The 14984-nt window shown below is 35.3% G+C and overlaps 1 protein-coding gene across 1 annotated transcript in view; it reads left to right on the top strand.

Annotated features, from left to right (window-relative positions):
* The window catches only part of LOC111698944 (low-density lipoprotein receptor), a gene marked incomplete in the record, with an annotated part of 15459 nt that extends 3426 nt beyond the window's left edge, over positions 1-12033 (top strand). Inside the window, 13 exon segments of the mRNA XM_023469432.1 lie at positions 65-145; positions 3078-3213; positions 3571-3680; positions 4159-4382; positions 4703-4869; positions 5619-5719; positions 6406-6663; positions 7774-8657; positions 9249-9504; positions 10037-10161; positions 10408-10545; positions 10659-11195; positions 11465-12033. Of these exon segments, the coding sequence (XP_023325200.1) occupies positions 65-145; positions 3078-3213; positions 3571-3680; positions 4159-4382; positions 4703-4869; positions 5619-5719; positions 6406-6663; positions 7774-8657; positions 9249-9504; positions 10037-10161; positions 10408-10545; positions 10659-10739 (2561 nt within the window).
* Between the last annotated feature and the right edge of the window lie 2951 nt (positions 12034-14984).

Raw genomic sequence — 14984 nt, forward strand, 5'->3', positions numbered from 1 at the left:
TGGGGGGGGAGATCTCATAAACATAATGTATAAAGAATATAAACTAATGGTTATCTATATCTAGGGAGCTGTATTCCTCAAGACTGGGTTTGTGACGGAGAGAAAGATTGTGTAGATGGGTTGGACGAACTGCAATGTGAGCCAGGTAAATAATAGATATACATTCTTGTACTCTACTCCAGGTAAACATCCATTCTTATACTCTACTCCAGGTAGACATTCATCCTTGTACTCTACTCCAGGTAGACATCCATCCTAGTACTCTACTCCAGGTAGACATCCGTCCTTGTACTCTACTCCAGGTAGATATACATCCTTGTACTCTACTCCAGGTATACATCCATCCTTGTACTCTACTCCAGGTAGACATCCATCCTAGTACTCTACTCCAGGTAGACATCCATCCTTGTCCTTAACTCATGGTAGATATCCAATCCATCCTTGTCCTCTACTCCTGTATGATATCCATCCTTGTGCTCTCCTCCTGGTAGTTATCTATCCTTGTCCTCTACTCCAGGTAGACATCCATCCTTGTCCTTAACTCCTGGTAGATATCCAATCCATCCTTGTCCTCTACTCCTGTTAGATATCCATCCTTGTCCTCTACTCCAGGTAGATATTCATCCTTGTCCTCTACTTCTGGTAGATATCCATCCTTGTCTTCTCCTCTCAGTAGGTATCCATCCTTGTCCTCTCCTCCTGGTAGATATTCATCCTTATCCTCTCCTTCTAGTAGATATCCATCCTTGTCCTCTCTTCCTGGTAGATATCCATTCTTGTCAACTTCTCTTGGTAGATATCTATTCTTGTCCTCTCCTCGTAGATACTCATCCTTGGTCTCTTCTCCTGGTAGATATCCATCCTTGTCCTCTTTTCTTGGTAGATATCCTTTCCTGTCTTCTCCTCCTTGTAGATATCCATCCTTATCCTCTTCTCCTGCTAGATATCCATCCTTGTCCTCTCCTCCTGGTAAATATCCATTCTTCTCAACTTCCTCCTCGTAGATATTCATCCTTGGCCTCTCCTCCTGGTAGACATCCATCCTTATCCTCTTCTCTTTGTAGATATCCATCCTTATATTCTCCTCCTGGTAGATATCCATCCTTGTCCTCTTTTCTTGGTAGATAACTTACCTTGTCCTCTCCTCGTAGATATCCATCCTTATCCTCTTCTCCTGCTAGATATCTATCCTTATCCTCTCGTCCTTATTTGTTCTAACATCTCATCCTATCCTTGAACTGGTTCCAATCATGTGCAAGACTAAAACTGTCGGATGTTTAGAGTTGAATAACATAATCACATAATGCTTGTGTTTATAAGCAACGTTTCCGGTCAACATTATATCGACAAAATTATATTTATTTTATTGTAATGTACTGTATTTGTTTCATGATGCATCCAGAGAGTTCTGGAAAATTCTCCGGAGTTCCAACTTATATAATGTATATATTTATATATATACTTGGCTGTTTCAGCCTCACCATATATGGCACCATATCTGAACTTACAGAGGACAACAGGGGCACCCAGGGCTGTTGTGGCGGGCGGGAGGGGGGGGGGGGTTGTGAAGCCGGAAACCCAGAGAAAATAACTTCTCTCGTCCTACAATCTGTTCTTTAAAATTGCCTAAATGGGTTTTTTTAACTGACTAAACCGGATTCATATAAGTATTATTTTTCTATGATGAAAATTTATAAAATATGATCTTGCGTAGATAATAATTTTTCTAAAATATTGAGCATGAACATTCTGCTGACGTGCCAATTTAAAAACATCATTATCTGCACATTCCTTGACTTAACAATGCTCGTATTATTTGCGTCATTTTGATGAGTATTCTTTGGACATTTTTAGGAAGAGAGGGGGAGGTCCTAGCTACATCACATGCACACCCTTTCTATTCATGCCCCCCCTTCCCCCCCCCCCCCCATCATCACTGATAACTCCGCATATATCCAGAAATGATTGATTTACCCTGGAGTTTATGACGTAGGAAACTACGGAACAAGGAACAAGAACTTGTATTCATCTTTCTTCTGGAATATGACAACGCAGAGTTCATCATTTTTGGGAAATCAATCTTTGCTGTTCTATGAATCCAATGACAAAGAAAGATTTCTGGTTTATTTCTTACTCTACATCATAAATTAAAGGGGCGTAATTTCAAGTGACCCACCATGAACAAATGGCAATGTCCGATTTACAACAGTACCTTAATCTGATAAAAATGGTTATTCTTAAGGCCAAAAATGCGCATGTAACTTTTAAAAAGTACCCTCAAATGAAAATTAACAGTTTAATACACATAAACATGCATATCTAATTCATTCTTAAGACGAAGCTTTTAAGGGTACCGTTGTAAATCGGGCATTGCCATATTTGCATGAAAGGTAACTTGACTTTACGCTTACAGTCCCCTGAAGCTAGGAGAGGGGCGAAATTAAAATAAATTTTGACCATAATTGTAACTAAAGGATTAGATATTTTTTATCCTTGTCTAAGTTTATTTATCCCCACTTGAGTATTATCTATAGGTTTAGCGATAAAGCTGAAATATTCCTACGCATTAAAATTTATGCTAGATGAAAGAGTTTCAAAACTGACATATTTTCTATTTATTTAAAAATTCAGGTCAGCTTGCCTTGCTTCCTGACATGACCCGAAGTTTTAAGTAATTTTTAACTAAAAAAAACAGATAATTTTTAGTTTATTAATTATTTTATATTTCCTATTTATTTTGGCTCAAGTTATTTTTTAATCCTTTCGAATAAATTGTCTCAACCCTAAACGTAAATAGTTCTTAAGCTTAAAATTAGCGCATTTTCATCTAAAAAAATGATAAAATTGAATATAACTGCTTTATTAGGAAGCTAAAAATTATACTTAACCACAAATAACCTATGACCAATGCCTTTGAAACACTTGGTAAAGTAAAATTCCCTTAACTTCCCTGTAAAGTAGTTGTAAATAATTATTTATCTCAAGATTGTTTTCTTTCTAGAAAATGTTCCAATTTATCTTTCTAAATCATAACTAAAAAAATATTTTAATGTTTCTCTAACACTTTCGTCTTTCAGGTTCCGGAAGTAGTTGTAATGCTGACGAGTTCCGGTGTGGGAACGGATATTGTATCCCGACCTCGTGGCAGTGTGACGGAGAGATGGATTGTCCCGACCAACTGGACGAATGGCCGGAGCTATGCAACAAGAGGAAGTAAGTTTTAATTCATTTTTAATTTCACTGCACGCTTCACATGGAAAAGTTGAAAGTTTTTTCTTAGAATTATAAACAATAAAAATGGTCCTGTGATTGGGAACCCCTGAGTAAAGAGCAATTTTTCCATATTTTTTGAAAAGCAATTTTGTTTATGATTACGTCGGGGTCACCACTTAAGCATCTCTATAACGCAACTCAGAATAGGTTTAACGTTATATTTGTGTAACTATGGAGCACATCTTAACAACATGGTTAAGAACTACTAACTACTGGATTTCAGATTTATGTTTTCTTGTTCCCGGATTTCCTATTTCTGTTGAAGACGATATATGATTAACTAATATTATATATTAGGTGTAAGGATACTGAGTTCCTGTGTCCTAGTACTGGAATGTGTATATCTGGATCCTGGGTATGTGACGGGAAACCAGATTGTGAGGACGGGATGGATGAGAGGAATTGCAGTAAGTATATCAGCGAACCTTTTTTTGCGTCCTCATTCAAACTTTCAACTACTTACGTTTGAAGAAAGAATTTAAATGAAAAACATCACCGAGTTTTGTAAAGCTCACAATTTTGAATAAATCTTCATTAAATTACTTTTTTAATCTTCTGTATAATATTTTGATATATTGAATAAGGGTGCAATATAAAAAGTCTGAACAATAACATTTGACCCGATTGTATTCTAATGCCGAAGAGGCAATCTTTATCATGTTGTTAATAGGGATCTTTTGAATCTTAATTCTTATTCTTAGTCTTCTTTTATTAAATAAACAGAAAACGTTCAACCAATGATGTTTTGAGCTTCAAGAAATAAACTAGTTAGATACTAGTTTACCACTGTATACATGCATTCCATTTAATACCTTATTCCAGTTTACTTCTGAGCTGTCTCTACAAGTCTGATTTTATTTAATCCATTACTCCCTTGTTATCTAGATATTAGTTGTGGTCTGGGAGAGTTTAAGTGTGGTGACTCTGAGTGTATCCAGTCTAACTGGTTGTGTGATGGTTCTCCGGACTGCAGGAACGGAGAGGACGAGATGAACTGTACCGTGGTGGAGTGCAGTGATGACTCATTCACCTGTAAGGACGGATCTTGTGTTTCTCTCCGCTGGAGATGTGATGGACAGCAGGACTGCCAGGACGCTTCAGACGAGCAGGTAATATACGAACCTTACTCAATTCAGTTCGTGGTCAAAATAACTTCACAACCAATTTCCATGTCCATATACGCTTCTATGGATCAAAGGCTACCACAACAACAACTTCCTCCTTATTTATGCATATGATTTGTATTTAACCTGAAAAGTCTAGTATTTGAAACTGAATACGACGTTGTTTTGGCTTGACATGATCTGTTACCTATGTGGTAGTGTATCTGCGGTTTTTCGAAGATTAAGGGGGGGGGTACAGATTTGTTTTTCTTGATTCTCGGTGAACTCGTCTGAATTTTTGAAATACTAATCTAATATTCGTGAAGGATTGTTCCTCTGTTCCTTCTCTGTCTGGTTTATGTAAACATGACGAGTATCAGTGTAGGAGTAGGAACCAGTGTATTCATCAACACTGGAAATGTGACGGAGATTCAGATTGTTTGGACGAATCTGACGAATCTGAAGATATTTGTGGAGTTAAGTCTGTCTGCAGGTGATATATATACATATATATCCTGTCTAGTGTCAAACCATGATGGGCTCTAATAATTAGGAATGATAATGGGATGTTAAAGGGGTTGTTTTAGCTTAATTTTAAGCTACTCTTCATTTCAATAATACCATCATAAATTAAGTAATTTATTGGGTGTAACCAAACTACAAACTTGTCTCAATAGAAAATCCATCAAAACATTAGTAACTTAATCGGTTGGTTTGCAACCAAACTTCAAACTTGTCTCAATAGAAAATCCATCAAAACATCAGTAACTTAATTGGTTGGTTTGCAACCAAACTTCAAACTTGTCTCAATAGAAAATCCATCAAAACATTAGTAACTTAATCGATTGGTTTGCAACCAAACTTTAAACTTGTCTCAAATAGAAAATCCGTCAAAAAATCGTTAACTTATTGGTTGGTTTGGAACCAAATAAATGTTAAATAAACTAAATCCCATAAAGTTTTGTTTAGACGACCTTGCACACTTATCATTTCATTAATCTTGTTAGATACAAAAGACGACAAGTATATTCAATATAATATGTACTTGTTGTTTGTCGTAGGCTGGTACGAATTTCATTCATTTTTCTCTTAATTTATCTTGCCTTTCTTTTCTTTTATTTTAGTTTCGATAAATACAATTCCATTTGAGCTAAAATATCGTCTTCCTCCTGTCTCTTTCTCTCGTTGTCTTAATATTCAATTCTTTTATGATGTAATTTAGTTTTAATGATTCAATTATAGAGATGATCAGTTCCGGTGCAAGAACGGAGAATGTATCCCTCTCCAGTTCCTATGTTCAGGACGCCCTGAATGCTTGGATGGGTCGGATGAGTTGACATGTGGTAAGTTTATTATTATTTTCAGAACTTAAACTACTTTAAAGTGCTCAGTGCTTAGTGCTTAGTTTACAATGGTTTCCTTAATACTGATAAAAATGTCTACAAAACTGAATATAATTCCAGGACAAAACTGAATATAATTCCAGGACAAAACTGATATAATTCCAGGACAAAACTGAATATAATTCCAGGACAAAACTTAATATAATTCCAGGACAAAACTGAATATAATTCCAGGCGTCATGAATCCGTTTTTATAATCATATTTTACAATATGCTTGGACCCTGTAATTTAGAATATAGGAAGATGATATAGAAAAGAATTTAAATTTTAAAAATAAATTCCCCCCCCCCTTTATAATCATTTTATACCCTCCTCCCCCCAACCCTCCTACGATTTTCAATCATTTAACTCATTTAAATCTTTGTTTTTGAGTGTTTATTTTTTCAATAATGTCATGCTAGGTGGGGCGGATAGTTAAATTTAGGGAGATATTTATCCCTTGCATCAGCCTGCAAATTGATTCTGCGAAGACAGATCCATAGCAACCAGGTTGCTCAAAATAATTGAAATAGTTATTCATCCCTGTTCTCATGATTTACGCATTTTTTAATGAATTCTCCTTGAAGGATTGATTTCTCGCAGAAAGCGAGGCTGTATAGAGTCTCAAGGTTATATTTGTATTCAGAATCAAGGCCGAGGCCGAGATGTGACCTCCAGACTGAGTTTGATTGTGGGAACGGTCAACCCTGTCTCCCCCGGGATCGTGTATGTGACACGATCAACGATTGCGGGAACTACGAGGATGAACCCCGGGATGGATGTGGACAGGACGGGAAGTGTGGAGTAGAGAACGGAGGGTGTGATCAGGTGTGCACGGATACTCCTCAAGGACATTTCTGTTCTTGTTTTCATGGGTTCAAACTTGTAAACAATACTTGTACAGGTAAACAATATATTCCAGGGGTAGACACTTTCCAAACTTTAAATATTAAGAATGATGATAAAATTTAAATGACTTTAGGTTTAAACCAACTAAAGGATTTTATTTATTATGCACCAGAGTTAAATGTACGAGGGATGTTCAATAAGTTTTGCTAAATTTTTTTTAAAGATGCTTCTAGGCATCTAAGCCATGTAATATTTTTTTTAAGTTCACTATATTTCTACCGGTTCAAATTTTCTAAACAGCTAATGTTGATCAGATAATATGTTGGACCCAATTATAGCTTTCTCCCGGAGCCCGTAAACGTTGCTTGTCACAGCCTAAATATTTATCTATAGACTAAAACTTTATCCTTTTATGCGTGTTCTAAAGGTTGGGTCAAATGAGGGTAATCCTTTGTTATAGAAAGGGTCCTTGAGGTTTTTATATTTGTAAAAATTCGCCCTAGGAAAAAGTGATGCCATATCGCAAAATGTTCATCTTAATGAGCGCTTCCAGAATATCAAAAAAAGTTACATGGGATTTTGCTTAGCTCTTAGAGGTCCTTCAAGCGCACTGTGTTTCAATTGTGTCAACTGTTTGTGGGGTTTTTGTGGATATTTCCTGCTCAGACATTTTCTTTTTCTGCCAACACTCGTCACTACACTTTCCCTTTCAGTCCACATGTAGACTGTTGCCTTGTCCATATTATTCTCCTCTAATGCATTTTAAAGGTGTCTGCTTTATATTTGGAAAGTTTTAGGCCAATATTTTTGTTTAAGTGACCTCTTTCCTGGGTTGGTATTTAAAATGTTCCTGTGCTGTGACGACGGAGCTAAAAAACCTCCGGGAGAATGCGAATTACATAGAAAAAAAATACAGGACAGAGACGTCTAAAAAAATAATAATTTAAAATTTTTTCGCAAAGATTATTGAACATCCCTCTTAAGTTTAATGTAAAAAAAGTTGAAAAAGAATATTTATATTCTGTTAAGTGAAGATGATGATAATATGGAAAATTAATTATCCAAGACAATTTCTGTGAACTAAATCCAAATATGTCAACATTTTGATTAGATTGATAAACTAAAAATATTAACTTATTAATAAATAAATATTTTGCATGTCTAGATATTGATGAATGTTCAATCCCTGGCTCCTGCTCCCAGCAATGTTTAAACCATGAAGGAGGATTCTCCTGCTCCTGTATCCAGGGATACGTCCAGGATACAACAGATGAAACCAAGTGTAAGGTTGAGAAGGGAAAACTTGGAATTATATTCGCTCACAAGAAGGATATTCGTCTAACTGATCTCCGACGCCAGGAGACCGTGTCTATTGTCGAGGATACGAGGTCAGCTGTTGGGATAGATTTCCATCACGAGGCTGGACAGATCTTCTGGACAGATAGTATCGATAGAAGGATATACAGAGCTAGAGTAAATGATAACTTCAAGTCTAGACGAACTGTAGTGAACAGTAGTGCTGATGAGGGTTTAGCAGTAGACTGGATACATGATAACCTGTACTGGGTCAGACGGGAGAAGGATGCAAAGTTTATAGCATTAACAGACTTTAACGGGGAATCTTCTCTGGATATAGTTACAAGTGGGTTGGATGAACCTAGATCTTTATCCCTGCACCCGGAGAAGGGTTGGATCTTCTGGTCTGACTGGGGTAAGGAGCCGAAGATAGAGATGTGTGGTATGGACGGAACTAATCGTAAAGTTCTTGTAACTAAGGATATCCTGTGGCCCAACGGTATAACCCTAGATCTGGTTCATGAAACTGTATATTGGGTGGACGCTAAACTCCATACTATCAACAGTGTAGGAATATTCTCCGGGTTGGTTCGCCAGGTTCTCCGCTCTCCAGCTCATCTTCACCATCCTTACAGTTTATCCGTGTTCGAGGATACAGTTTACTGGACGGACTGGGGGCTAAACTCAAGTTCTATTTATAAAGCAGACAAGTTTACAGGAGATAATCTTCTACAATTCAAAACTACATATATGGTAAATATTTTACCTCTTCAACTGTATTCACAAATTACTTGGAATTTCGACCTTAGGTCTAATTCCACATAAAATTAATATTTAAATTTTGAACAGAAAGATTTTGTTTTTACTGGTAATTGTTTAATCCTGTCAAATCACCCAAATAAAAAACGCGTTGAGAGTATTAAGTTACACAATACTCTTGGAAGCCTTCTGAGCTATCAAATGTTAAATATAAAGTGTTGATTCTTCTAAAGTTGTCACGTTTTATTCAAAATCTAACTACAATTTTTTGAAGAAAATTGGACATCTTGATATCCTAGGAAAAAGTAAATTTATCACCTTGATATCCTAGGTACATTTAAAGTTAACACCTTGATATCCTAGGTTGAAGTAAAGTTAACACCTTGATATTCTAGGTAGAAATAAAGATATCATCTTGATATCCTGTAGAAATAAAGTTAATACCTTGATATCCTAGGTTGAAGTAAAGTAAATACCTTGATATCCTAGGTAGAAGTAAAGTAAATACCTTGATACCCTAGGTAGAAGTAAAGTAAATACCTTGATATCCTAGGTAGAAGTAAAGTTAACTCCTTGATATTCTAGGTTGAACACCCGATGAGTTTGAAGGTTTACCACAGCTACACCCAGCCCAGAGGAGAGAATGCCTGCAGGTTGAGGATGGATCGGTGTTCTCATATCTGTGTTCCCACTCCTAGATATCCTCATAAACCTGGTTTAACCAGGAGGGAGACAACTAGAGGGTTTACAGACTCCAAGAACTCTGTATGCCTGTGTCCGACCGGGATGGTTTTAGGAGAAAACGGAGTTTCATGTATTCACAAGAAACCTGGAGGACATGGTAAATACATTTATTTATTTATTTCATTAAATCCAGCGGAACGAAAATTGTCTTTATTAAGTCTTCATTAGAATCGTTGGTAAAGATTCTGAAAATGTGAACTAAGAGATAAATGTATCTCTCATAACCCCAACAAATTTAAAAAAACGCTGACTTCATTTCTGAGAGATTTATAACACGACAATCGTTTTTTTTCTGGTAATGACTCGTACATATTAAATCCTTATGTTTTATTGTTTGACCTAGGAGCGAATTTATTTCATTTGAGCTTGGTCGCTTTAACTACATACCGTCGATTCAAATACTTATCTGTAGTTCTACAGTGTAGTTATCATGTATAGGACATGGACATTGGACAAATTGTGAATCACTTATCCGAGTAGTTGAGTAGTAGTAGACCTTGTTAAAATTCATTAAATCCGGCACCTAGTTCATTAATTCCAGGTTCAATTTATCCACGTATCTTTTTATGTAATAGTCTAAAATGTTAACAAATTTGAAAAATCCGCGAAATAAATATTTTTTTAATTAGTAAATTCTGGAGGAGAAATATCTGAGGAGATGTATTCTAGTTACACTCCTTGGTTTAATAATAAAATTCTCTTCTACTCTCTTGTTATCGGTATCACAGCCTTCCTCAGCGCTATCCTCAGCTTGGTAAATATTTTTATAAATAAGAAACAATGATTGATTTTTAAAAATGGTATATTTGGCCAAACTATGATTGAAGATTGTGTGAATTGATACTATTTTTATTCGATGTTTAATGATAGAAATAGTCAAAGAATTAATGAGCCTTATTATACTTTAATTATGCTTCCAAGAGTTTCTTTTACCAACATTTTCAAAAGATTTATCGGTAGAGAGATTGGTTCTAATTTATAATTATGAACCATGTTAAAGGTCTTCTACATCTGCTATAAGAAGCTAAGGAAGGGTTCAGGTTGGAGTGAAACAAGTTCGGAGAAATCTGCAGCTCCGTCCCGTTCTCTCTACCATCCTCCAGTTCGTAGTTCTATGGGGAAGTTTCATGAATCCGAGGTACAAGGAAATTTAGAAAATATACTACTCAGTAATTATTCGTTAAGGGATTAAGAGACAAAAATTTATCAAATTTTCTTCTTAGTTTTATTGTTGAATGATTTTATTTTCAGTCAATGGTTCCTTTACGACAATCTCCTGCATCAGATAGTACTCCGGACTCACCAGAGCTTGACCACCTAGAGACAGTCTAGACCTATACTAGTTCTTCTCACGAGCTGGAGAAAAGCCTGAACAACCAGTGCTCCAGACCACCTTTAGATGTTGTAAACCTTAACTTACAACCAGCCAGTACTCTTGACCACCTGGAGATAGCTTGAACCTCTCCTGTCCATCAGTAGAAAGTTTTCACATACAGAGAAAGCTCTCCGAAAACCTGAAGATGATGTGAAACCTTCAGTGTCTGTTCTTCTGACATCCCGGAAAATCTGGAGGTTCAGTTTTCCTGATTGGTCATAGACACGTCTCCGGACTATTAGTAGACCAAGTAAACTGTTCAATGAAACACCAACTGGATTTGTATCTACGGTTTTCTAGTTATCAAATTCTTCTCTAATTATATTACGAGAAATCATCTTCCACTCAAGAGTATTCATACAGTTATATAATTGCTTAAAGCCTAGTTTTATAAATTAGAATCTACCTACAGGGTGTCCCACGAAAAATGACCGTTGGTAAATAGTTTCGAATGTCGTCTTCCATACAATGTATTAGATAGTAAAGGCGTTATGCAGTTTATTTCGCTTAAAAAATCTTTTGCTCAAATATATTTTACTTTGAAATTAATTTTGCGGTAACATGACTCCTATTTAATATTTTTATTATTGACATTGGAAACAACAATTAAACAAATTATGGAAGAAGACATTCTTAACTATTTACCAACTGTCATGTTTCGTGGGACACCCTGTATATACAGAGCTAACTCATGCGCCAACAATCAGTCTATGTTATGTATTTAAAACCTCGCCATTTTAACCGTTGCTCAAAATCAATTGTACATTTCACGCTAATTATCAATATTTTGATTTTAATCAGGCATATTCTTTAGGTAATAGCTCTTCCTACTTATTCATCTATTATTTAGTCAACTTATTTAATTAGGATAATTGTGTGATTATGTGATAATTTAAACAATATTCTCTCCCTGTGTTTCCAGGCGCCATGAAAGATTTGTTGATGAATTAAACATATTTTATGATAATTATTTTACCCCTGGTTACCGACATAATTTAATCCTTATATTTGTGAAAATATAAATTTTAATTGGAATAATTTCCAACTAACGACCCCATTAACTGTTTTCAAAACTGAATTGTATATGAACATGAGGTGTACACTGTTGCACTGTAAACCCCATTCATGATCTGACCACGTGACCAGGCTGTGATCTGTAATTGTGATTATTTATCCTATTATTGTAAATGTACCGAGTTTAGACCTATATGTAGAGATCTCATTTTACCAAATAATATAAATGTAAATATATTCCTAGTTTTAATGATAGGAAGGATTCGAACTTAATCAAGAACTAGAAATAACTTGAAAGGTAAATTACACTAATTGGTCATTTTATAACTTTGTTTAACTCTTAACGTTTTTTAAAAGAATTTCGAAATAGAGCTTTGATGGACGTTAAATTTGTCAAGCACATGGAATAGACACACGTCACCCCAGGAAAAAATATTTTAAACCATCAAAAACTGCATGATTTGGCTCTAATTCGAATATAATAATAAACATGGGAATTCAGTGATATTGTCATTGTAAATGTTTTTTTAGTTAGTATTGTGACAAGGGCGTACACAGAAATCTGGGGAGGGGGCAATTATGCGCGAAGCGCAAAAAAATCTTTTCCCAAGAGCGCCTGTGGGGCTTTTATACTGTTAATTCACAACATTTGGCTTCATGGATACTATAAAGACACACAAGACACATACAGTCCAATTACCTTACAAATACAAATACTCCTTTATCTCTCCTTTAAACAAAACTAGTAGAAAAAACCAGCAAACCAACTTTTTTTATGTTCTTCACTCTTCTGTTTAAGATTTAAAAGTGTGAAAGCTCTAAGTTCTAGGGGGGCACTGCCCCCCCCCCCCCTGTGTGCGCCCTTGTCATGGTGATGCCTAATAGGAAAGCTATAATCCGTCTGCTACCGTTTGTATAAAATATACTCTAGCAGACGTAACTTCATTTTGACCATTGGAATTAGGTTATACAACTCTAATTCTGAACACAAAGACTAGAAATCTTCTCTTAATTCCCATGTTTATTGGAACACCCTGTACTTAATAAAGAATGTAAGCAATGGCGGACCCAAAAAAGGTGTGGTAGGACGAAATAATGGTGAGTTGTGCCTTACCTCATCAATGCCAGTTTGACGAAAGAAAGAACATTTGTATAAAATGTTGTCTGCATTAGTATTTAAAATTTTGATAAGTCACTTTTCAAAAATAATGAAAAAATTCGTCTTGTATTTTGTAATAATTTTCCGCAATTAACCAAAGGGGAATTTTGTGAATATTGAATCGATATGTTACAGAAAAGTAGGTTTACAATTTTTTGACGTAAATTATTTTAATGACGAACTTCTGTATAGCTTACTTTGATAACTTGTTAACAACAAGCTTTATGCCCTTAACCGTCAACAGGCGTAGTTTTGTGTCCTATCACTCATTTTTATACTTAAAGCTATTACCGTGATATATGATTTCTAATGAATAGTTAAAAGATTGTCTGTATTCGTGTTTTTTTAATGCGTAGGGCGGTAAAAAGTCCGTCTGTGTAAAAAAAAAAAAATAGCCCATAACTTTTTTGTGACTAAAGCTACAGATCTAAAAACTATATTTTTGAAAAGCTTGAAAAATGGATTTAGATCAAAGAGAACAGAATACAGGGGAATTTAAAGAATCTCTCGGTATGAATTTTTTTCAGTCCCTTTCAGCCTGAAAGGGAGTTCAAAGTGTAAAAATCATGTAAATGTTCACAAATTATATGCAGTAGAGTTCGTAGAGTACATTAATACAGTATGTTCCCTAGACTATCCATTTCAATTTCTAATTTTTTAAAGCTGTTAAATAAACTTTATAATGAATTAAGTGAATAAAAACAGCATTTGATTTATAGTTATAACGGAAAACCATCTTTTCTAAAGTGAAAGGCATAGAGTCTATGTGAAATGATCATTTAAGTTATGAAACCAGCCTATTTCATAATTTGGTTTTATTTTAACATTAATTTTAGTTTTTCTATAAAATTATATTCCAGGGCCCGGTTATTTAGCATAAATATGTGAAGTACCTGCAGTATGAACGCAAAATCATCGTTTGTAAAGTGAAAGGCATAGTCTATGTGAAATGATTATTGGTCAATTATTAAACCAGCCTATTTCATAATTTGGTTTTCTTTTAATATTAATTATAGATTTTCTTTAAAATGATGTTCCAGGGCCCAAAAGGTTATATAGCGCAAATATGAGAAGTACACCTGCAGTATGGAAACAGTACAACAAAATGGCCGTTTTACACTTTTTTCCAGTAAATTCCACTCTAATATATATTCTATTCTCTTTGCATGTGTCACACTTTGATATTTGTTTAAATCAACAACAAAATATTTTTCTGAATTTTTTCAACCTTCCATAGCACCTAAACTATGAAAGTTATCGGTCAAATTTTTTTTTCATGTGCTTGCCTTGCAAATTGGGCTATGAAAATCGATTTCAACCCTATGTTCTCAAAGGCCCTTTTCTGGGTGGATGGGTGGGTGGGGGGGGAAGTGTGACGTCCCCCCAGGCTATACATAGATTCAGACCCTTCAACCTTTATTTGGTTAAGGAAATCGAGACTGAGCTAATTCGACGGACCAAAGGGTTATAATGATATCTCTGGTTTGTCCAAAGTTATAATTATTAAATTAAAGATAAAAAGTAGAATTTTCGTATTTTAATGTATAATATGAATTTTTTACTGCACACCTCGTTAAAATGATACATAATTATTATTGTGGAATAATCTTGTTCTGTAGGTTGAGGTGTTAGGATGGAGAGCTGGTGTGTTATAACTTTCTCCGTGAAGTTCTTACTCAACCTTCGCAAGAATGTTCTGTGATGAGATAAATTTTCTCCCTGGTTCGGTGCTTCTCCTGTATCTCCGAGTTATGATGATACTCAATCAATGGGAACTTCAAGTACAAGTTGTTCAGTATATATCCTAAAGACGAGTATGTATGAGGAAATACAACCCCAAAACCTACTTCAGAAAATTCGGATAACCTCTGGTTTAAAAGAATAATTTGAAGATACCAAGATCAGATCAGTACCAGGAGTACAGGATAACAAGAAATCAGATCAGAACTAGCTAGTAACAGGAGTACCAGAGAACAAGAAATCAGATCAGAACCTCTAGCAGACGTAACTTCATTTTGACCATTGGAAT

This window comes from Eurytemora carolleeae, unplaced genomic scaffold (assembly GCF_000591075.1).
Source record: "Eurytemora carolleeae unplaced genomic scaffold, Eaff_2.0 scaffold129, whole genome shotgun sequence".
Lineage (NCBI taxonomy): Eukaryota > Metazoa > Arthropoda > Copepoda > Calanoida > Temoridae > Eurytemora > Eurytemora carolleeae.